This window comes from Solea solea, chromosome 15, assembly GCF_958295425.1.
Source record: "Solea solea chromosome 15, fSolSol10.1, whole genome shotgun sequence".
In the NCBI taxonomy this organism is placed as follows: Eukaryota; Metazoa; Chordata; class Actinopteri; order Pleuronectiformes; family Soleidae; genus Solea; species Solea solea.
In genome coordinates, this window is record NC_081148.1 from 13,675,534 (window position 1) to 13,698,284 (window position 22,751).

Consider the following 22,751-nt stretch of genomic DNA (forward strand, 5'->3'; position numbering starts at 1 on the left):
ACATCCTCACACAGTACAGCAGTCATCAACACGACAGGCAAAACAAATCCTATGAAGACACATAAACACACACAGACATGCTCCATAATCATCACCACTGAAATACCTTTTTCTTTGACCATGACCATTGGAATCCAGGTAAATCTGTACCAGAAAAGGCTCAAGGAATCAGTCACTAGCAACACAGGAGCTGCTAGTCTTCCTTTAAGTCAAGACAGCTGCTGACACACACACACACACACACACACACAGAAGGAGAGAGAGAGAGAGAGAGAGGGAGAGGTATATCTGCTGCTATAGACTCTTCCTGAAAACACCGCTACAGTGTGGGCTTTACCTCCCATCTGCCCGTTTTCCTCCCATCCCTCTCCTCCTCCTTCTACTCTGCCTGATCCTCCTCCTCCTGTTCCTCCTCCTTCCTCCTATTCTCCTCCTAGTCCCGCTCTCAGCCCCTCTGTTGTGTGAGCCGCCTCCTCATTGCAGCAACCAGGTGGCTGCTGCTGCTGCTGCTGCTGCTGCTACTGCTGCTGCCTATGCTTCACCAAAAACAGTAAACCCAAACCAACACAGACCCCATTACTGACAAAAATAATGCAGGGAGAGGACACCACGTCTCCTGCTGTTAAACATCACTGTCACACTTAAAGTACCACCTTATATACTGTGTACTATGGTTGTCAAAAATGAAGATACTGATAATAATTTATTTTCTTTTACAAATCTTCTCACTAACTCAACCCCATGAAGTGCAGAAATCATTGCGTATGAATAGTTCTAAATTCTTAAAGTATTCAGTAACTGTTTGAACATCTTGTCCTCACATCAGTTTGTCATAAGACTTTGTGACAGGGCAGTAGGTGGAATTCAATAAGCATGTTTTCACCACATAATACCAGGAACTGTGGTACCAGGGAATAATTTCTCGTGCAGTAATCTTCCTACTTTAAAGACTTATAACAAATGTATAAAAAAATGTGACTGCATGGGCATTGATATCATTTTTCATCAAAGGATCAAAGGATCAAAGGATCACATTTGAAAGTTGTATCATACCCTTAACCTGGCGGGGATTTGAACCAGCAACCCTCCACTACAAGCCAAATTAGCCTCCACTCTGCCATGGGCTGTTATTGCTATGTCATTATGTTTCATGCCAACTACTTGGACAAATACAATATTTTATATTGATACATGGTGTGGCTGCAGTATTTTGTAGTTTATTTTCGATGCATTTATTAGTTGGGCATTTTATTTTCAAATATATTTGATGGTTATGGGAGCAAATTTAATTATTAAAATTATATAAATTACATATTAAACACAGTATTTAATTACTATTAGTATACACATATATATTATATAAATGATATAAATGACAAACACATTATCCACAAAAATGCTAATAAAAAAAACACTATTTGAGAATATTAACCATTAAAAATCATGGAAATTAAAGGTCATCTAGTCACACTTAATCAACACTGACCTGATCATCATGCAGTGAAACCTCACATTTTGTGTCAGGCTAAGTTACTAATAACCGCACCACTTCCAGAATGAGCTTTGTATTAATATCTTTATTGGATCGTCTGGAATCCAATTACAGAAAGCACGGGGAGGGTGTTCCTGGTTGACCCTGGTGAACACACCAGCTCTTATATGACTCTAGAATGGCGGTATGAATGGTTGGAAATCACTTTTGTCTGCACTTTGTGTTTTTCCAATATGCTAATGTGAAACTGCATGCTACAACTCCTCCATCTGCACACTTACTGTACGTTTATGGAAATATTTACACAAAAATGTGGCACAATGACCCAAAATACAATAAAATGTGTTAATAAAGCTCTTTCTTTCACTATATGATCAAAGTATGATGATTTTCACCTCAAAAAAAGGCTTAATATTTCATGTTTTTGAACAGTTCTATGAATGACCAAGAGTTAATCAGCCATGTGACATCAGCAGATATTAGTGACCACACAGTTACTGATCAGTGTGTACCGTGCTAAAGGGTCGAGGGATAGTTTCGCATCAGCACCACCTCCGTAATTGCTGAGACAAGGCAGCTGATTATGCATTCAGGAGGCATTCATCCACTGCAGCGTCAACTGTGCCACCTGCTGGATACACCCATCAGCGTGCAGTTCCCACAGGGGCGTTTTCTTCTAATGGAGACATGCCAGTGAGGCGAATGGTAAAAATAGTTTCTCCAGCACTCCACCCTTTTTTATTATGATGGGAGGAAAGTATATAATGAGTGTGTGATGACTGAAAGTCTGAAGACCTGTTCTTTTCCAAATACTGGCAAGGTCAAACCATGTAAGAAATCAGAGTTTTACTATGCGGTTACTAAATGCTAAATGCCTCACAAATATGTACAGTTACTGTGTGTAATGGACCTATTGTTATCTCGCCTGCTTTAATAGTCTCTGTGGGAGCTGCTGGACAGTCATGCCACACAAGGCCTGCCAAGAGCAATTCCTGACTCACAAAGCCTATTATCCGTGGATGAAAGGTTTCTACTGTATTTGGCTCACCTATGGATGGTCTGTGTTTGACTGTCCATTAATAACCTGAAGAGGTCACTGAAGACGGCACAGCCCTTAATATTAGTGCAGATTAAACACGGTTATCAGAGAGCATGTGCATCCAATACACACCAGCAAAACATTCAAACCACAGTGCACGGTCTAAACTGTGCATAGGATTACATTTGGAACTGAAAGACTATGCATGTGTTGACACTTGTAGCTACACATCATATACACTAGTGACATTTAACTTTACATGGGAGTTAATAACCAAGATGGATTGAACTCTCATGATGAACAGGTGGTGCAGAACTGCCTTTCTGTCTCTGGATAATGACAAGAACGTCACCAGCTTGTTTCTATCTTAAAATGGGCTACAAAAGCCTTTGAACAGCAATCCTGTGGAAGTCAATTTTACACAATATGTATGATATGTGTGAAAAGTCTCCTTAAGGAATCATCAAATACTTAGTGACCTCTGGATCACTTCAGCAGAATCAGTGCCACTCAGCTGGGGAAGAGATATAGCACTGTTTCCAGTATGGAAACGTTGTACACAGGGTTTAAGCTTCAAGAGAGACAGATGTCAGAAAAAAAAAAGTCAAAGGTCAATACAGTGATGACTGGGGTTTCTTTGTGAATTTGAAAGTGTTGCAAACTCACTTGAGAACAGACACTGTGTCTCAAAAAGGTCGAGTCTCTGTCAAGGCAGCGGTCACTGAGCATAGGAAGTGGCTGTGATCAACTGTGACTTCTGTGATCATTGATGACCTGGGGCTGATGCTGGTTCGCAAACAACACAATACAACAACGCAATAATGATTTTACTACGGTGTCTGCCTGGCATTCAGTCAAGGAATACATAACATCAGGGAATCTCAATTTATCCTCATGTCCATGTTATAATCATGTTGTAAGCCGCTAAAGTCCCTACCACATGTACTGCTGTTTGGCAGCATCAAGCACGTTTGCCTTTGAATATGGATTTGCATTACATAACTATGGAGAGGATGTGATTAGAATATTTTCGACATTTGTTCCAGGACTTTTTGGCATTGGGAGTTCCGGTTGCGTAACTTTCACAGGAGCTTCCCCACATATTATACGCAATATACACACAGGTCAGATGAAACAATGCTTTAAGGGGTGTAATCACTCACTGGCATTTAAATAAAATGAAGTAATTGAAGTAATCAATTCACTTTCAGACACCTTCTCATTGTCAGAATGGAAAGCATAGAAGCACACAAAACCCAAACAACAGACTCTTGTAGTGTTAGAAAAACAACTGGTGAAGCGGGACAAAATGGAACGCTATAACAAAATGTAACATAACTTCATTAAAAGTAGCATTAAATGCCAATTAATGGTCTCTAAACACAGAGCGATGTACTTCCATTTTAATAGCCATATTGAATTTCTCGAGCTGACTGAAAAAGTCAGCCAAAGCTAGAGAGGACGGCTGTAAATAAAGATTTAAGCACATCTTCTCTCCTGTCCTACCTGCATTGAATTCAGTCAGCTTCTCGCTTAGATAAAAGTCATTTGGGTTGAGGTAGGGCATCTGCTCCACGTACTGCTTTGGAATAAGGTACAGGACCTCAGCCACATGCCCATCCTCTATGATGGACATGCGCTTGACCGAGCTCCTGCGTTTCACCTGCACACGGTCGACATTCTGACTGTGGCTGGAGCTGCACAGCTTGCCCAGGCTGTTCAGATTGGGTAGAGTCGGCATGGTGTCCAGCTCCCTTTACACTCTCCCACAGAGCAGCGTGATGGACAGCAAGTATGTGTCGTCCAGGGTCGGGCTCTGATAAGCTCTAAAGTCCAGTTGTCTTTGAACATGAAGGATGAGGCACGAAAGAGCCAGAACTTGATGGGAAACTTCACAGAAGCTCAGCATTACATTATGGAAATATCTGGAGAAGCCTTTGGTGGAAACTCCTCCTGTTAAGATTCCTTCGCCTGTGACACCAGATGTACAGATGAAAATGGAGAGCCACTGTGGAGACGCCAAACATGTAAACATGGAAAGAAGCTTACACTTTTAGTGTCTTCTGCACAACCATCCCGGTGCCTTAAGCAGCTTAGAGCTGACGTCCAGCCCATGATTATCTTCTGGGTGGAGTTAGCTCCACATCAGGTTGGCCAAGCATACACTGGGAGTCTCTATACCTTGTGAGACTCCTGTACGTTCACATCACTGTTGTGAATATGAAACTACGTAGAGCTACAGTTTCCCTTAATGCATGTGACGATAGTAACACACAGCTTTAATCCAGATATCCATTAGGGACAAAATTGCTTTTAGGGTAAATTACTTTGGAAGTCTGCCAGTTCTTTACAAGGTCAGTAACAGCAAGGTCATTTCAGCTGCCAACAATGCACAACCCCACTGTTTTATTAGGATCCTTTAAAATAAAAGATGGTGTAACTACATCAGCATCGGGGTAGATAAGGCATTGCATCATGAATCGCTGGATAAGGCAATAGGATTTTGGAATATGTAACTCAGTAAAAAAAAAGGCACGTTGTCCATTTAATCTTCTAATACTGGGTTGGATTTGTTTCTGCAGAAACTTCCAGAATGTCGTCTTAAGAGACCAACTCCATATAACCATCAACCAGCAGTTTCATTTGTATGGGCACTCAATGATGCATTTACGTTCCTTGGAAATTAGAATTCAGTGTGGGGTGAAAAGTTAAGAAGGAGCCTATCAACAAACTGAAAAACAATATAACCCCACTTTGCAATGTTGATATGTTTTAAAAACAGCCATGAACATTATAGTTTTGTGAGAACATGACCACACCACCAAGACGTTGCCAGCTCTTGCACATACACAGATTAATGACTGAAAATTCTTCCATGATATGTGATATATTAATCAAAACAAAAAAAGTCTAATCATAGTTATCTTCTTTCTCCCAACAAACCACATAGATGTGATGAACAGCCTAGCAAACAACAGCATAGCACAAAAGACCATTATTGTATGGAGATGTTGGGCTCAAGCTACACTTCAGATTCCTCTTTGTTTGACAGGCTGTGCAGACGCCGCTCGGCTGAACATCTACATCAGGGACTTAACTCGTTTGACCTAATTTACTTTCACCGAACAAGCACCATTTTTTTATTCTCAAAGAACAGATAGTAAGCCAGTAGACGACCACTCTTACTCTCACGCATGCAGACACACGGACCTGAGAGCACATAAGGACATGCTATTCTGCTGCAGTAAGCCACTGCCCTCCAAATGTCACATAACTACCCACACTCCTGCACACCGAACCACACATGCACACAAAACAAGACTGCTGCCTCTGCACACAGACAAATTAACAACGCAGGAAAATTACATCCCACATATCTGTCTCTGTCTGTCCCGCTCCGCACAAGAAAAAACACCCCCTCCTCCTCTTCATGTTTCCTCATTCTTACCATCCAGTCCGAAGCAGGAGGTGATTTTTTGGGCGTAGTTGCAGATCCCATCATAACCAGGCTGCTGCCTCGCCGTATTCTTCTCCTCCATCTCTACACACACACTGTCCAGTCCAGTAGCACTTTTACTCCTTCCCCTGCTCATAAATTATTCAATCTTTTGCCAGGACACATGCATGCGCGTGCACAACAACCCTTCTACAGGACATACAGTACACACACACACACACACACACACATACAGAGAGAAAAGTGCTGATGCAGAGGGTTGCGCTGCTGGAGCACGAGCAGCCCTCTCCACTGGTTGGATAAGGAGGATGCATCAGATTAGGTTACTGCAGAATGGAGCGGTGCATCAAGGAAAAAAGTGAAACATTGATGGGGCAGAGCAAAACTGTATGTTTACTAGGTTATGCTATATAAAAAAAAATTCCCCAGACACAACACATCCATAATATGTGATGATTACTTTAAGATAAGATTTCTAAAGATGGGGGTTAAACAGAAAACCATAAACATAATGAAAGTTACGTGACGATAAGCACTTATAGATGAATATTGTGATGATAAATCTCAACAAATTCCTCATGACTGAAACTTATAAATAAATAAATACACCAACGCAGCACACTTTAGTACGATGACAATGACTCCAAAATCATCCAATCATATATAATGACGTGTGGACACCGGAACGTCCAACACTGACCCACATATGTGAGGCCTCTGCTGTTGTTTTAAGATTCTGCCGGGGAGTGGAGACCACGGGCCAGGACGAACAATAAATCCACTGACACAGCAAACCAAAAAAGCGCCGAAACCCCCAGCTATAAAACAAACGAGGAGATTATGATAAATGGCGAGGCTTGGAGGGTTTCCCAGACCAGGGGGGGAAATTGTACGGTCAAAATTTGATAAACACCATCCCTCAAATGCCACTCGCGGGGTGACCTTGAACAGTTCACTGCACCCCACTGATACACGGTCATTAGTGGCTGCCTCAAACTGAGCAGCTCAAAGGTGGAAATGAAAGTGCAAATAATATGTGATATAGATGCTCTGTCCACATATTAAGTATAATAAAGGTTGTATACATTTATGTTCGTGGAGATTCTAGGCGAAAGTAAACATCACAGGAAATATGATGACACTAAAAGGCTCACATGGAGTTGAATGCCCACAAGGGTGTATTATAAGTCAGGAGTGACTAATAGAAGGACATGGCTACCAAGGTAAAAGCTGATGCCTCTGAGCTGATAAAAAGAGTGGGGGGTGGGGGGACTGCAGGTCTGAGAGCACAGTAATGGCTCATGCTCACCGGTCAATTGGAAAAGGGGCTGGCACGCACGCACGCACGCACGCACGCACGCACACACACACATACATATGTACAGTATATCTACATTAAGAGGGGAGAGCTTTTATATGAGGGATAAAATCAAATGTTTTACTCCCATATGCAGGGGGGTGCTACTGTATTGTACATAATAAATACGCAATAATTCAACAACAAAACCAAAAAATTAGTTTTGACTTTAGTCAATCCACAGAAAAACTGTAACAAAAAACTAAATTATAGTGCGCTACAATATAAACAAAGGTCTGTTACACTCTAACCGTGACTCCACATAATGCTAATGAACCCTAGATTTGCATACAGGAAGTGATGAGCTTTAGGTTTCAGAAGCCGATAAACAGTTGATCCAGCAGTTTGATAGAATAAACGCCTCCATCCACCCCTGCGCTGCTGCTGAAAACACACAAATGCTCTGATAGTATTGCTTGACACTGGCAGACTCCATTTTCAGATGAAGGACACAGCATGCAAATACTGTTTCATTAATTCTGTTCATGAAACCCACACAGAGACAGAATAATAACATCAACAACAACAAGAATCTCTAAATGTTATGCATTGCACCTTTAAGAAAAAAACAATGCCCATAATACTGTCTTGTGACCAGTATTATGACTCCAAAATACATGTTTTGGCCAAAAAACAACAGATCCAAATAGTGTTAGCTTCACAAACATAGGCGACAACAAGCAGCAGCTCATCACAACTCATGACAAGTTTGATTTAAGGTCAAAACATTTTCTATCAGTTAACTTTTTGACCACATGATTGTCCAGAACATATTGGTAGGGTCATGCAAATTCAATTTACAACTGTTTTCTACAAAAAGATACACAGTGCATCCTTGGTTAAAATAATCCTGGGTTGTTTACCCACAGAAACCCTGACAAATACGTGTTTAATGTGACATATTGTGACAAAAAAAAACTTTATGTTTGCATCACGATGCCTGATTTATGTGTGTTAATAATGTAATAGCCTCACATCTGTCCAACCACAAGAGATAATTGGCAGTGGTACAGCTGTAGTGTATAGGGTAACTACTTCTCATGAATAATGATGGGCTGTTTGCAGGGGCTTAAGCATGTTAATCAGATCTAAGACAGGGAGGGCTGTCAAACGGCACATGGGCTCTGAGCTCCATCGATCTCCATGAGGAGGATGTAGAGGGTGAGCTGCATCAGCGATGGAGGGAGTTCAGAGCCATTTTGCTGTACTGTAGCTTGGAGGTGACATTACTGTACCGCACAGCTAGAGATTTTTGTATACAGTAAGGTTGGAATATCACCCAATGACTGAATTAGACCCATCAACGTGAATTCAGCTGCAGATTTGATATCATATAATAACCCTGGGTTTATGTTAATGTTGAAACTTCTCTGCTTTTATCCAGATCTCAGTCACTCAGTCAGAGAATCTGATCAAAACCTCTAGCATGAACAGTTGGAGGCTGTTTTTATCTCTTCTGCCTGAGAGCACAGTCAATGTAGTGATGGTCCACCAGCTTGGAACAGACAAGTTCCACCTGCAGTCTGTGTAGATATCTGTTGTGTCGGTCCTGGCCAAGGCTGCGACTTATGGCACTTTTCCAATGTACAATTCAAGCATGGCTCGGCTCGATTGTATTGGTTTTTTTTGCTTTTCCATTAGGGATAGTACCTGATACATGGTGCATATTTTGGTAACTGCTCTGGCAAGGTTCCATTATGAAAATGTGACAACAGACTGCACTTGAAGTCATGAGTCAATCTATTGATTATTTAACTACTTTTCTGGGTCATAAAATGCTATTAAATCGTAAAAATGCTCAAAACATCACTGGCCATTAAGATTCTTTAAAGGTAGCCTTGTGTCCACAGAACCTCATTAATACTAATATTGATATTAATATTAAAAACAGTAGTGGTAACAGTTATTGTAACCATCTGTCTCTGCTATTAGCTTCTGTTGTATTTTATGTTTCCTCTCTATGTAAATTTGATGTTTTGTTAATAATCTGCTGAGCTTGTTTCTGTACATGTGACACCTACTGCACGGCTGCCCATCCTAGGAGAGGGATCCCTCTAATGTGGCTCTTCCTGAGGTTTCTCCCATTTTTTAGTTTTTTGTGGTTTTTAGGGCAGAGGATGTCACTTGCAGTACAGACTGTAAAGCCCTTCCTGGCAACTTGTGTTTGTGATGTTAGGCCATATAAATACAATTGACTTGGCTTAAATGGGAGGTCTAAGGTGTGGGGCTCTACTTTCATGCATTTCACTGGTCCAGCAGCCATATGAATGTTTTATAACTGGAAGTATGAGTGAATTATGTTCCTATTTTGACCATGCTTTTTCCACAAAGCAGAAAAAAAGCAGAATATATTAATTTTTAAAGTAGAGAACTTCCAATAATTGATTAGTAGTGTATCTATCAACTGTGCTGTTGCAGCTCTGGATCTGGCAAGACATGAACACATAACAAAAACTGTTGCACCAGATATAAGTTTGTAGAGTTTTACTAACACAAAGATGGCACTTCACCATCACCTCACCAACTAAAGCCTTGCACAAGTGATAATTTCACGCAATCAAAACACTATAGAAATGCACCCAGTCTCCCTGTCAACTCAAGCAACAATCAGAGTGTGGAGCTTTGCACAGAAAAGATGTTGGGCACCAAATGTCCAGGGAAACCGCAATCAGAGGGGGTTTGTTACAACTTCACAGAAATCACAGAGGTGTCATCTATTTATAGCAGGCGTGCAGCAGAATGCACAGTGTTCACATCAACATCATAACTTGTAGGCTTGTCCACAAAAGGCTGCAGCAGTGGACGCTGTAGTTCCAGCTCTGCACCGGTGTAACCTTCTTATAATAACAGTCATTATCACTGCCTCTGGAACGACGACGCAAACAGGCTGCTGCTCTCCACAGCATTCATGCTTGAAACCCGTCACCATCGATTTATATACACATTCAAGAGCTTTTTCATCCATATATGTGATGTTATGAAGGCTTCTGCGGCAAAAGATACTCACCTCTAGCAGCAGACATGCCCGGTAGGTACAGCTTCTCTCTCTCTCTTCAATTCTGTCTTTGCGGAGACTAACAGGAGGAGATGCCCGCGGTGCAGTTTATGGGGAAGTAAAAACAGCCTGATAGCCTATATATATATATCTATAATATAATTATTTTTGGGGGGCTGTCGTTTGACGGGATTAAAGGCAGGGAGGAAACAGTCCTGCCATTTGGGAGACTAGACCAGGCTGCGCGATGGAGTGAGCACTTTCCAGCGACAGGGCGTGTCCTGGAACAGACAGCATCCTTCTCTTTTTCCAACAACTTTATATGTCCATATTTGAACATAAAGTTACACATTTACGGACGTAACGTGTGCATAGAATCTTTGAGTGAAATGTGTTTCAACTGCTGCCGGGTCACCTACACCTTCAAGCAGCTGACCTACTTTTTCCCTCTAAGATGATGACTGGACATGAAGTTGTCAGTCGCTCTGGAGCAATGTTTTCCTCACATTTATTGATGTAGCGATTCGTCAATTAGCCATTTGAAAGGAAATGTTAAACATTGAATTGGTCGACTTTGTCCAGCAAATCAGTGTCATTTTTGCTTCACATCAACCTCTATGCTGCAATTTCTGAGTTAAAATTGTCACGTGAGGAGGATAATCAGTAAATGTTCCACTCGCTCACTGTGATTTTCCACATCATTTGTGTTGCTTGCTGCTTTATCGAAATCCGATGCCCGCTGTTATATTTGAAGTAGAGTTATTGATTCTCGTTTCCATGCAGAAAATACTAGTCGTAGACCCCGTTATTGAGTGTGAATTGGTGTCTCGCTCAATTTGTATGCAAAGTTCGTCGTCAGTTAATTATACGCCAGGCAATGTCTTGTATCATTGCGCCCCCTGCTGGTTTAGATTAGTATTGTTTGGCGAGGGAAGTGCCACCGTGTCCAAAGCGCGTGAACGTACCTGACTGGAGTCTGTAGACGTCTTGTTTACAGTGGTTAGTGCCAGGCCTCATAAGTCCAACGTGGTCACGGTTTTATAGCTTACATTTTTTTCTTTCATTACAAGGGTCGTTGCATGAAACCTCCAATCTGGATCGAGGCGGCAACAACAGGAAGAAGAAGATAGAGGAATTCTCTAGGTCTTCTCGAGAGAAACTAGTCCAGTCGAAGAATAAAATGTTCTCCAAATTCACGTCAATCCTCCAGCATGCGGTGGAAGCGGTGAGTTTCTTTTTAATCTAAACATATCTTTGTCTTCTGGCTTGCTTATATGTAATATAGTATTATACGTGTGAAGGGTGCATTTGGGCTCCTAGACACAACATAACGTAACGTCAGCATTGGGGTACATTGCTAACTAGCCCACGCTAATGTTAGCGTTTTGTGTTTGTGTTCATTTCCTGTTGATTATTGTTCATACGTGCGTGTCTCTGTTTATAACCACTCTATTACACATCTATTATTTGGATGTTCCATAACTGGAGCATGTCATGAACGTAGCTCGACAATCTGAGCCGCTTTACCTTCGACGTTGGTTCATGAGAATAGCAAGAAGCTATAAGCTAAAATCGTGGCTAGCTAACTAGCTTGCCCGTTTCAAACTGCGGTGTCTTATGAGTAGTGGTTTCGAAATAATACAGCAGGTCAATGCTTGTCGTTGCGCAAACGTCCCCGCGTCATTATTAAAGCGATAGTCTGCGGGTTATGCACCAGCGCTGTTAGAAACCTCTGAATAATTGCTAGCTAGCTACCTAGCCAACTAGCCAAAATGCAGCTGTGACCTGTCTGGTACCTGTTCCAAGGCTGTTCATGATAAGGAATGTGATTGATTGGCAAGTGAATCCGACTGCTTAACGCATATAAAAGCACAGGGAAATAACTCGTATACCAGCAATTATTATATCTACTACAATTTCAATATTTTTGAAAGGGAAATGTTTACTCCTGAATGATTAGAGAATCTTGGCTGTGTCTTGGACCGCAGTCCTGACTCTAACTTATCCTGGCATTTAAGCATTGATAACTTGTTTCTGGAAACTAGAGGATTAGGCTTGAAGGGCCGTAACCTTCCTATGCTTGTGTTAACAATTTATCTTTTATCCCTTTCAGCTTGCCCCTTCACTGCCTTTGCAGGAGGACTTTGTCTATCACTGGAAGGCTATTACACATTATTACATTGAGACTTCAGGTAAGAAAAGTCTGTAAACATAAATGCACACCTATTATGATCATGATATCCTTGGAGGTAGATAATTGTACTATAGGTTGCCTTCAACGTTGTCTTTTTTTTTACTATGTATGTTCATAAATTGTATGTACTTGTAGTTGATTAATCAAATTAATAATCAAATTAATACTCTTATTGTGTTATCTCTTAATATACAATATACACATAGCAACTCACTAAAATCCAAACAGTTGCCTTAAGAAAATAACCTTTCATAATTGTTAAGTATGCTGAGAATGCTGTCCTGGTTGAGTTAGCTGTAGACTTAAACAACTCTGGACAAAAGCAGCCCAGCTGTCCATGACAGTATTTCCTTTGTGCTTAACTGTGGTATCTGCAAACATCTATCTATTGTTAAACCATTTATGTTATTTTTTGACAACATTTGGTTGAACTGACTGACATCTAATCCTTATATATATTGGAAAAGGAAATATTATTTTTCACTTTAGTGCTGGTTTCTCCCACTCCCTAATATGTAGTCATTTTGAGCAGCTCTACCTTTATAAGTATAAGTGTACTCAGCAATTACAGCAAAAAAAACAAACATTAAATGTTATGAAAACGTATCAGCTTGCTTGTGAAGTCACTCTGCAAATTCTGCTGACATTGTTTGTTCAGAATTGTCAATGTTTTGAGTCAATTTAAGCAACTAATTTTTCAAGTCTTTTTGGCAAGTTCATGTTCAGAATCTAATGTAATATTCATTACTGGAGTGTTTCTGTGTAAGGAAACAACCTTTGCATATTAAAATGGTACGTTTTTCTCCTGTCATTAGATTATGAACAAACAGATATTCTGACTTGTCTGCCTTATCCCCCATTAGATGACAAAGCTCCAGTCACAGACACCAATATCCCATCCCACCTGGAACAGATGCTGGACATCCTAACCCAGGAAGAAAGGGAAAGGGAGTCTGGAGAGACAGGACCCTGTATGGAGTATCTCTTACACCATAAGATCCTGGAGACGCTCTTCACTTTGGGCAAAGCTGATGTAAGACAGCCATGCTTAAGTAACTATTTGTACATGTACTACTGTAACTTAAAAATAACATACACATATCACAAAAGATATGCATTTCCACATGGGCTGTGGATACATCTATTTTGATGGACAGCACCAAATAAGGTCTAACACTCTGCATGATTTTCCATCAGTGTCCACCAGGGATGAAACAGCAGGTGCTGACTTTCTACACAAAGCTACTAGCACACATTCGTCAGCCTCTCCTACCACACATCAATGTCCACAGACCTGTGCAGGTGAGAAGTGTTGCAGTTTGGATTTCAGTAGTTTGAGAAATTCTAAACTTGTTAGTAATGTTTTTTTCATTCCGTGGCTGCTTCATTACTTTGTTAGAAACTGGTGCGTCTGTGTGGGGAGGTGCTTGCTGCTCCTACAGAAAACGAAGAGATTCAGTTTCTTTGTATAGTCTGTGCCAAACTGAAGCAGGACCCATATCTTGTCAACTTCTTCCTTGAGGTAAGTTGCTGTGACACCAGCAAGAGCCCTGTTGGATGTTGTAGCACATTGTTCAGAAAGTGTGTTATTTTCTTTTTTGGTTGCAGAACAAGACAAGGAGACCTGAAACAAAGAGTCCTGAAAGAGCAGAGCAAGTGAAGGCTCCAGACACTGGTCAGCCTCTGGGAGAGGCACAGCCTGGCTGCCCAGAGGAACCACAAGTTGCTGCTGCTGCCGCTGCTGCTGCTACTGCCACATCCAGTCCAACCAACAACAACAATAATGGCAGCAATTATAATCTCGTCACGTCTCTTCTCAACCTCACAAAGAGCCCTGTGAGTAACCTATCAGTTAGGTTAAGTGTGTCATTTATTTTTGTTAGGGTTAGGGCTGTGGGCTTAAAGTTGGTATATATGACCCATGTTCTTGATTGTATCTGTCCTTCACATATTTTGTTAGGATGGCAGAATAGTGGTGAAGGCGTGTGAGGGCCTGATGCTGCTGGTCAGTTTACCAGAGCCTGCTGCTGCCAAGTGTTTAACTGAAAACACTGAGCTCTGTGAGCTTCTGACCGACAGACTGGTCTCCTTCTATAAAGCTCTGCCACAGTCTATGGACCCTTTAGACATTGAGACAGTTGAAGCAGTCAACTGGGGGTAAAGTTACTTCTCTTTTTCATAGTGTTCATTTGTCATCATCTAAAGTTTTCACGTCAGTTATTCTAAGAGCTTTATCAATCGTTCATATTTTTGTTGCTGTCTCTTCCAGTCTGGATGTATATAACCTAAAGGAGGATGCTGCCATCTTCGCAGGGAAGAGGCCTCTCATCTCCTTCCTGTCTTGGCTAGATTACTGTGACCAACTCATCAAGGAGGCTCACAAGGTCCTTCACCATGTCTGACTAACTGTGTTATGATGCATCTTATTGTTGTGGCTGTACTGGCTGAATAAAAGAACACACCAAATGAGTTGTTTTTGTATCTGAACGTCACAAAAGACTGAACAGGTTTTTTCTCGCTCTCATTGTCTTGCAGTCAGCAGCTGCAGTGTTGGCAAAAGCAGTGAGAGAAAGATTCTTTGTGTCTGTGATGGAACCACAGCTTATGCAGACGTAAGTCATCAATCAAACGTCTTGTATTGAAACTCTTGTTGCCGTCTTGTGTGTCGTGACTCCTCATTAACTCACAAAGTCTGCTTCTCGGTCCACGTAGGTCTGAGGTTGGCATCCTGACATCCACAGCTCTGCTGAACAGGATCATCAGGCAGGTGACATCGGAGGCTCTGCTACAGGAGACGGTTTACTTCCTGCTGGGGGAAGAAAAAGACCAAGAAACTTCAGCAACTGTTGCTCAAAACCCACTCAGACACCGACTCATTGAGCACTGCGACCACCTGTCAGATGAGGTTCTTATCACATACTTGATTTTACTGGGTGTGTCCTTGAAGGGATCATTCAGGTATTTAACGTGGATGTTTGAGGTATTTTCATTTACAAGCTTGGGGCCCAGACATCTGCTCTCACTGATAATAACAGAAAGACATCATTTAACCACTTAACAAAAGGCAAATGAAATTAATTTTATATCCTAAGAATATGTTCACTGCGTTATCTCAGCCTTTTCCAACTGGAAGTTTGAAAGCTGTTCACTCCACACCAAAGTTTCTATAGAATATGAGCGTTGTTTCTTTTGCGAGGAAACGGGAGCCGCTGGTCCACTGCTGCCTTGTTTGGTAAGATTATGTCACTTAAGTAAATTAAACCAACACCTGAGTCCCAACATTTGAACGTACTGATGGAGGCAGCAGCAGAAAAACAACTTCTGTGTGCCGTGATGTAAAATCACTAATTTTCTGCTTTGCAAACTTCAATCTGTCTTATTGTGAATGTATTCTCAAGACATTGATTTACACAGATGTAGTTTGTATTCTGTGGCATCTTCTGCAAATTCACTATTGGTATTTTGTAAAATACCTCATACAACTAAAAAACCTGAACTATCCCTTTAACACCATCTGTCACTGGCTGATTTTTAGAACATATTCCTTGATGACATTAATGTGAGCATCTTCAATGTCGGACAAATTGGCTGCCTGCCCTTCAAAGCTTCTGCATTCTAGTGAATCATATGATAAATGTTAATTAGTGTCCGACAGAGCCGCTACACACTTTTTCATCACATTAAAAAGTGGAATTGTTTCTTTGATGTTTAAAACAGCCACTGTTTACGTTTCTGTCAGTGAGCAAATGTCTGGCATGTGGTTGTGGATTTAAGAGTTTTTAAGCTAAACCCGTTGTCCCCGTTCTCAGATCAGCATCATGACACTGAGGCTGTTTGAGCAGCTGATGCAGAAACCCAACCAGCACATCCTCCACAGCTTGGTGCTGCGTAACCTAGAGGAGAGGAACTACCTAGAGAACAAACCACAGGAGGAGCGAGAGCCCCTCGAGAACGGCCAGCCACAAGATGCCGTGTAAGGACCCGTCTCTGACTTCGCTGAACTGCTTCAGCACATGCACTTTTTTGGGGGGGAATGCTTTTCACAGACACAGAAACAGAAATAAAAATGAATGCATTAAGTACCTGTGTTTTTTAGACATCCTGCCACTTCCTCTGCATTATTCAGTGCTGTGTGTCCAGTCAGTGGGAATCCTCTGAACTGTAATAAAGTGGGGTCATGATGGTACAAGTCAGTCACATACTGCAGTAAACCAGAGTCACGTTTAGGAGAAGGAACATAAACAACAATTACTTTGTTTATTGTTGTCTTTCTAACCCAATCAAGACATAAACTGTGTGAGAGATTTGTCATCAGAAAGACTTAATTGTTGTCTGTTCATAAAAATCCCCCAAATCATAAAACAGACCTAGTAAGGTAAACACAATACAACTCGGCAACAATAAACTGCTAACAGCACATAGTTTATTTTCACAATTCTAAATGTTATAATGGATAAAAATGACTTAAATATTACAAGTAGTTTGCTGCTTTTATCCAGGTTGTGTGTACCTTGTGTTGTGATGAAGAAGTCCTTCATATCTGATAAACCTACTTCCATTTGTTTTTCCAGAGATCTTGAGGAGGATCCTCTATTTGGTGACGACGTCTCTCCTGACAGCCGGCTGTCTGGTTCTGATTGGCTGAGCTCGTCTCCTCCACAGAGTCCGGACCACTCCAAGTCTGATGGGAAAACAGAGGTCCACAAGATTGTCAACAGGTGTGTTGTCTTCTCGCGATGCTTCATGTATAGTGTTGCTCAGTTTGTTGTCAATTTTTTTAAGTTTTTAACCTTAACATGTTCATCGATTCCTGCAGTTTCCTGTGTTTGGTCCCTGACGAGGCCAAGTCATCGTATCAGGTTGAAGGCACAGGCTATGACACCTACCTCAGAGACGCACACAGACAGGTCAGCTCTTGCTCTCTCGTGAAGCTTTTGATATACTCAACAAATGGTCAGTGTTGTGCTTTTCACGTCTTGTAACCTCTCGTAGCTTGTTGCACTTTTGTCATTCATCCATTTCACACACACACATTCATTGTTACATCCCTGGTCTAGGGAAACCACAGTCAAAGGTGTGTTTAACTAAGTGTGAAGGTTTTTTTTTACTGACTTCAGAGAAGAGCAATTCCAAAAACACTTCTTAAATTAACCTAATCTTACCTCCAGTAAATAAAACAGATAATAAATGACAAAACAACTTACCTATGCTACTAACTTAAAGACAGGAGAAAAGAAAAGGTGAAACAAAAATGGCTTCTCTCTGCTTCTACGGCTACCTTTAAATTATTTAGCCACAACACTACATGGAAAGTTAACTTTTATACCATACACCAAACAACTTCCTTAGCTTACCTTAACACATCAAACTAACCTATAACTAACTAATACTACTCTCAACATCATCGCGATTACACGCAGACTAAGGATTTGTTTGGAAAGAGTGAGCAGGAAGTCCAGGAGGGTTTTTATAGTCCTGGCCCACATCAATTCATCCACTCACGTTGAGCCAAGTCCTCCTTAAATGAACCACTCACAGCGAGTCACCTGGTTGCCAACATCCACCTGAGAGACACACCCACACCACGCCCCCACACACTCAAGGAGGAGAGAACTGCAAACCATAAATCCAAACGAACCCAGGTTCATAACATTCATTCAGCACATCTGCAATATATGCTGCATGATTCCTATCACACTTACTTCATACCCTTGTATTCACACTCTGCCAGCACAGTTATAAGGAAGTAGCTGTGGTCACTTGCCATCAAACTCCTGACCTGTTCTTCTTACTTTTTTACTTACTAATTAATAAATAAATACTGTGAGATACAGTTGCTCATTATTTGTGATAATTGTTCCCCACAGTTCAGGGACTATTGTGGAGTGTGTCACCAGTGGGACTGGAGGGGAAACCCAAAGCCTTTTGAGAAGTGTAACTTGGACCTGCCGTTCTTTGAAGGCCACTTCCTCAAGGTTCTTTTCGACCGGATGGGTCGCATCCTAGATCAGGTCAGTCTGATTCATCCCAGAGCCACGGTAACCCTGGCAACCTTCCGAATCATGGGCCTTAATGGTGAAATGTCTGTTTCAATACATGTCGAATTGTTTAAGTTTCACAATTCATTTAAAGTAAAAACCTGTGAAATAAAATGAGCACAAAGAACAGGTTGGTGATGATCGGTGATAAATAAAACTCAGTGATTCTCCGATGGTAACTCTCCGTGAGATGAACTGGTTGATCTTGTTTGACCAGATTCCAGTGAATAAATAAGCCTGCTGCATGTACATCATCTTATTCTAAATAAGAGCCGTGATTCTTATTTCCATACATTCAAATGCAGCGACGTCAGTGCAGCTGAATGTAAATGAGATCTTCTGAGAACGAGGACAGTTCAAAAAAGCTTTCAGACAAAACAAGGGAAAGAAAAGGAGCAGCTGATTCATTTTGTAAACTAAAATCAAATGACGCTGGGTAGAATAAGAAGATGACTCATGGATTTAGAGGAAAAATGCACTTCTTTTGGGGCATTTAAATATTTCTTTTGATTTTCTTAATGCCAAGTGTTATATTCATCCTGTTTCTGACTAATGTGATACTTAATTTATTTATTATATGACATGAGAAAAAAACAAAAATTAGTGTTTTAGTCCGACTAAAACTGGACATCGCAAACAAAGCTTCACTTCACTGTGAGATGCAGGTTTTTACTCGATGTCTCGTGTTGTCTTCCAGCCCTATGATGTGAACCTGCAGGTGACCGCTGTGCTGTCCAAGCTGTCTTTGTTACCACACCCTCACCTTCACGAGTACCTGCTGGACCCTTACATCAGCCTGGCCCCCGGCTGCAGGTCTCTGTTCTCCGTCATCGTCAGGGTAAGACTCCCGTCTGCAGCAGCCGTGGCTTGACCTTACAGACCCACCACTGACCGCAAACACAGAGAGAACAAATGTGCTACAAAACTTAGTCATGAGTGAGATTGCACGGCCCTTACCTGATGCAGATATTTCGTAAGAATCATCTCTACGTGCTGATACTTGACCTGCTTCTTTCTGGAGGATCTTCAGCACCTCTCTATTGTCCTCTACTGTCTAACTACTTTTCATTGCAATGTCATTATTTAATATGTAAGGCGACCTTGAGTGTTAGAAAGGCACGTACAATTCAAATGTAGTATTGTTATTACTATTAATCTGTCCTAGTAGCACACGGTGTAGTTCAGAGGTCGATGGCAGCAGCTAATTTTCACGTTGATCGTCATTGCCGAATGACTTCGCGCCATGTTGACGCAGCCATTGTTACGCCTCACACCTTTACGTCACAACTGATGGAAGCACAGTAGTTATATTGCGGAAGTAAGTGATGATTGTAATTGATTCTAATGATTCAGTTAGACTGAAAACAACCGCTGTCTTTGCTCATCACTAATTTGTTTGTGATGCATATAAATCAATGTCACAGCAGTTTTCTGCAGCCGTGCTATAACGACCCTGCCCACAATCAGGAGGTACTATAGTAATGGAAAACCACGTGACTGATACCAAACCGATGTATAATGTATAATAAAAAAAGCACGACAAGAGAGCTGCAGACAGCCACCCATGAAACGTGAATTCTTCTGCTTGAAGGAATAACTGCATCTGGGTAGTGGAGGGGTTTTGGTGGTAAGAGAGAACCTAGAATTCATCCGAAATCCCAATGGAGGTGGAAGAAGTTCCACACTGAAGCTTTCGAGTCATGTCTCTGTTCTTTGGTAACTCAGCGTGTGTTGCTGCATGTGTCAGGTGGTGGGAGATCTCATGTTGAGGATTCACCGCATCCCAGATTTCACACCCAAACTGCTGCTGGTGAGGAAGAGACTCCTCGGCCTGGAACCCGAGGGCATCACGTACGTACTTCCACGTAGTTCGGTTGCACTCGTCCCCGCCGTTAACTTTTGCCATCGCAGGTCTTTTAACGCGTCTTCCCCCCCGTTTTAGAATCGATCACATGACTCTGCTGGAGGGGGTGATCGTGCTCGAGGAGTTCTGCAAAGAGCTCGCAGCCATCGCCTTCGTCAAATACCACGCGGCAGCCGCCTCCTCCTCCTCGCCGTGATCCGTCTGCCTCGGCCTGGCTGACAGGTCAGGATTAAACTGGGCCTTTTGTGGTGTGTGTGTGTGTGTGTGCGCGCGTGTGCTGGTACCGGTGGCACAGGGTCGGCAAAACATTAACACTAACTGCTCATCATTGCAAGACTGTTAAAGCCCACACGGACGGCTCCATCACTCTCTCCTTCTTCTGGCCTCTCAGGCACCAACATAAAAACAAAGTCTTTGGTCTTGTTCTTGAGCAGGTCAGAGCACAGACACTGCCCAGCCAGCAGAGGAGGAAGCGGAGAGAGGCTGAGGTGCAGACCGGACTTTTCTCAGCCTCTGCATTTTCACCCTCCCATCACAATCCTTTTCTTTTCTCACCAGCCAAAAGATAAAAGCCCTGTAATTATTATTATTATTATTATTATGTCAAGGGGAAAAGATGGTGTGTGTATTTATTTTCCTGTCACATTGTCGCCCATTTGTAAACGTCAATGCCTTAGTGTGACATCACACGTTTCCTTTTGAAACATTTTTAAATCTCATCCCTCTGACGCGTCGTCTTTTTTGAAGACGAGAGGCCGCAGAGAACTCTCTTCTGTCCTTGTGTGTTTTTAGTTAGGAAGAACATCCTGAGCTGCAGTATTTACGATGCTACACTCTCTCGTCTTTTAAATGCCAAGTCCCCCCCCCCCCCCCCCCCTTTATTTATTTGTTTGTTTAAAATTAATATCGTATTAAGATAAAAAAAAACTAAAATAATCAAAGTTGTGACAGATGCTGTTTGTTTTTCCTCGTCTTTCAACTCTTTTTGTCTAAAAGTGCTTGTGCTGTTTGGAGCATCGTCTGTAATCGCCTTCGCCCAAAGATTTCACCATCGCTCTCATGTTCAGTGACGTGGTGGGTTTTTGTAAGTTGTATGATTTTGCACATGGACCTCACTGCATTGCACTTGTTACACTATTCAAGTTCCTCGGCGCTTTGTTTTTGTGCTCGGCTTTTAGGAAATATCTAACGGGCATCTTGAGACGTCTTATTTTTGATTTGTTGAACTCGATCGTTTTGCTTTTCACACCCGTAACAGTGTATAAACCACTGGCTGCAGTTTTCTCTGACCTCTGGTTATCATCACCTCCCATGAAGTTAACTGAAGTGTTAACTTGGCAGTATTACCGTTTCATTTTGAGTTCGAATAATAAGGTGCTGTGTTTTACTGGAGCATGATGTTTGGTTGTTACTTCGAATTTAAAGTTTAATTCTTCAACTTTTTACATCAAGACGCTACTAAGATAAGCTTTAGTTAGTTTGTTTTGTCTTATGCTCCCAGTGTGAATGTTGCTTGTTGGTGTGTGGAATGATGAATTTGTTGGGGGTGTGTGTGACGATTTATTGCCGTGCAGTTTGTCATTTTTGAAGCCATGTCTTATTTCTTTCTCTCTCTCTCAGTCCCTCTTTCCATCACTCAAGCACCTAAACTACATTATGCAACAACTTGCATGGAATCAGATTTGCACATTATCTTTATTCATCTGTGTTCGTATTGTAAATATACACAACAAAAAGCTTTCTTTTCTTTTTCTTCATATACCCTTCAAAAAAAAAAGTCTTGCTTGTACCAGGAGTAACATTCCTATTGTAATGAGAAACTTTTTAAAAAAATGTCAATCATGAACATTTGTAATCAACTATGTTTTCAAAGTTTTCCTGTACGGCTGTGTATGTGAACAATAGCAAAGGGAGGTTTACTATCTGGTGTAAACGCACGCTTGAGCGTTCTTTTTTATTGTGGAAAGGAAGGAAGAGAGGCAGTGGAGCCGTCTGTGATGATTTCAGAGCGGTCAGCACTTTGTTCTGACCGGCAGATCTGATGCCTTACTTCACACTGTGGATATCTGAGGACTCTTGGACTCGATATACGAGGGCTGCACTTGACCGCAGTTTGATGTGATTTTATTGCGCCGCTGACTCTTTGTGTTGCATAAACGTCATTTGGTTTTGTGAAGGTGTACAGGACTCTCGATATCGTCATAAACCTAATTTGCTCATTTGATTTCATTCGTCAGCTCAGACCCGTCACTGTATCACGTTGCTGCTTTCCTCTAGTGTGAAATGGGAGGAGTTGCTTCACATTTTTTTTTGTC

General features: G+C 41.6%; 2 protein-coding genes across 8 annotated transcripts in view; one reads left to right on the plus strand and one right to left on the minus strand.

Annotated features, from left to right (window-relative positions):
* The window catches only part of ablim1a (actin binding LIM protein 1a), a 37,016-nt gene extending 30,841 nt beyond the window's left edge, over positions 1–6,175 (minus strand). For 2 of the 6 annotated variants that reach the window (XR_009242244.1, XM_058651490.1), the window contains exon 1: positions 4,038–4,584. Coding sequence is in view for 3 of the 6 variants with exons in the window: in XM_058651490.1 (XP_058507473.1) it covers positions 4,038–4,272 (235 nt within the window). In the remaining 3 variants the exon portion in view is untranslated. Of the gene's footprint in view, positions 1–4,037; positions 4,586–5,979 lie in introns of those variants that run through there. The other 4 variants (XR_009242245.1, XM_058651491.1, XR_009242246.1 and 1 more) reach the window with 3 other exon arrangements.
* Positions 6,176–10,239: 4,064 nt separating this feature from the next.
* On the plus strand, positions 10,240–22,506 carry fhip2a (FHF complex subunit HOOK interacting protein 2). 2 transcript variants are annotated; one of them, XM_058651487.1, is made up of 18 exons: positions 10,240–10,373; positions 11,411–11,565; positions 12,454–12,532; positions 13,398–13,567; positions 13,732–13,836; positions 13,934–14,056; positions 14,143–14,370; positions 14,495–14,691; positions 14,804–14,918; positions 15,070–15,146; positions 15,247–15,439; positions 16,344–16,507; positions 17,106–17,252; positions 17,351–17,441; positions 18,402–18,545; positions 19,270–19,410; positions 20,320–20,423; positions 20,515–22,506. In XM_058651487.1, the coding sequence occupies exons 1-18, from the start codon at positions 10,367–10,369 to the stop codon at positions 20,630–20,632; spliced, it is 2,358 nt and encodes a 785-aa protein (XP_058507470.1). In that variant the 5' UTR covers positions 10,240–10,366; the 3' UTR covers positions 20,633–22,506. The 2 variants fall into 2 exon arrangements, with proteins under 2 accessions (XP_058507470.1, XP_058507471.1); XM_058651488.1 differs by lacking the exon at positions 10,240–10,373 and adding an exon at positions 11,272–11,339.
* Positions 22,507–22,751: the final 245 nt, after the last annotated feature.

What these genes read in the sequence shown, in the direction of transcription:
- fhip2a (XM_058651487.1), top strand. An exon ending in TCACTTTGGGCAAAGCTGAT is followed by an intron (nt 13,568 to 13,731) that starts GTAAGACAGCCA and finishes ATTTTCCATCAG; the next exon opens with TGTCCACCAGGGATGAAACA. An exon ending in ATGTCCACAGACCTGTGCAG is followed by an intron (nt 13,837 to 13,933) that starts GTGAGAAGTGTT and finishes TTACTTTGTTAG; the next exon opens with AAACTGGTGCGTCTGTGTGG.